Genomic DNA, 1,471 nt, shown 5'->3' on the forward strand with positions numbered 1-1,471 from the left:
ACTTCTTTGCCACCACAGAAAGAGCTGCTATAAATATTCTTGTACATGTGGGTCCTTTTCCCATTTGTGTGATCTCTTTGGGATACAGCCCTGGAAGTGCTATTGCTGGGTCAAAGGGTATGCACATTTTTATAGCCCTTTGGGCATAGTTCTGGTACCATTGTTCTTGTCACTGGTTCCTATCTTCTTGTCTTCTAGAACTTTCTCAGCTTCATTGGAAACATCCACCAAAGCCTTCCCAGGCTCTCAGATGACCCAGAGACCATCTGGACAAGACTAAATGCTCGAGGTCAGGTTGAATTGAGTGGGGTTCAGCTTGGCCCCAGAGGAGGAGGTTGGATTGAAATATAAGGGCCTCTCATCTCCATCCTCTTCTCCACCCTTTGATGCAGCCAGCTGTTAATAATAACATGATCAATAAACAAATGTTTCTGTCATGGTAATGAGTACCTCCCATCCATCCTGCAGGTACACAGTGGACATCCACTTAAGGGTTCTGTCCAGAGGTGGGCACTTCAACAAAGACCCCTGGAGTAGCTCGTGTGCACAGGGCCCCAGGCACACTTTAGAAAAGACAGAGTTCCTCCCTCTGCCCGCAGCCTAGTAGGGGGATAGGACACAAACACCTGTAAGTCTAAGATATAAAACTACATTTGGGGTACATTAGGGAGGTGCAGCATGAAATGCCACATGAGGCCACCAACCTCAAGTGATAGACTCAGCAGTGGAAGAGGGAGAAGAACATTCCATTCACAGGAAACAGCATGAAAAATCAGTGGCTGCATTCAAGGGGTTCACATTCTCCTGGGGGAGACAACGCATTGGGATGTTTTTCAGTGGCAAATCAAATGGAAAAGTCCCATGGTCCTTAGGGGGAGTGGCAAAGCAGGTGGCAACAATGCCTCTTCTTTAAGGCGGTCTCCACTGATCAGACCTGTATCCATTTCTGATGTTGCACCATTGGACATTGACTTTGGTGGGGACAGCTTTCTGTTCTAGGTGGTCAGGAGCCATTGCCAGGGACGCTTCCCAGGTGGATGTATGAAGGCCCATGCTGGGAGCTCTTGAACTCAGGATCCTGAGCTGTCCACATCAGGGTCCAAGGGGATATGGATGGTGGTCATGGGGGTGGTGATGGTGCTTTGAATTGCCAGGCACAGAGTGCTGCCACCTGGCTCTCCCTCGGATGCCTTGCTGCTTTAACTAGACTGGCATGCCCACACCTTGCCAGGCAGGTGGTGGGGATGGCTGGCTCCCCTGGGCACAAAGTCCATTCTCTGAATAATGGCTGTGAAGGTTGGGTTGGAAGCAGGAAGGGTAGTCTGGGAGCAGGGTGGCTGGGGGCTGCCAGTCTCAGGCCTCCTGTTCTGTGTGTGGGTGGCAGTCGGTCAGTGGTTTTTGCTGGTCACATAGCCATTGTGTGGCAGGGATGAGCCTTGAACTTGGGGCTTTCTAGTTTGGAGTCTTTCTC

At 50.4% G+C, this 1,471-nt stretch overlaps 1 protein-coding gene across 1 annotated transcript in view; it reads left to right on the top strand.

The window, feature by feature from the left end:
• The window catches only part of CUNH8orf48 (chromosome unknown C8orf48 homolog), a 32,965-nt gene extending 32,522 nt beyond the window's left edge, over window positions 1–443 (top strand). Inside the window, exon 8 of the mRNA XM_027842681.1 lies at window positions 199–443. Within this exon, the coding sequence (XP_027698482.1) occupies window positions 199–351 (153 nt within the window). The 3' untranslated portion in view covers window positions 352–443. The remainder of the gene's footprint in view (window positions 1–198) is intronic.
• Window positions 444–1,471: the final 1,028 nt, after the last annotated feature.

The sequence above is a fragment of the Vombatus ursinus genome, unplaced genomic scaffold, assembly GCF_900497805.2.
Source record: "Vombatus ursinus unplaced genomic scaffold, bare-nosed wombat genome assembly UNPS02014882.1, whole genome shotgun sequence".
Lineage (NCBI taxonomy): Eukaryota > Metazoa > Chordata > Mammalia > Diprotodontia > Vombatidae > Vombatus > Vombatus ursinus.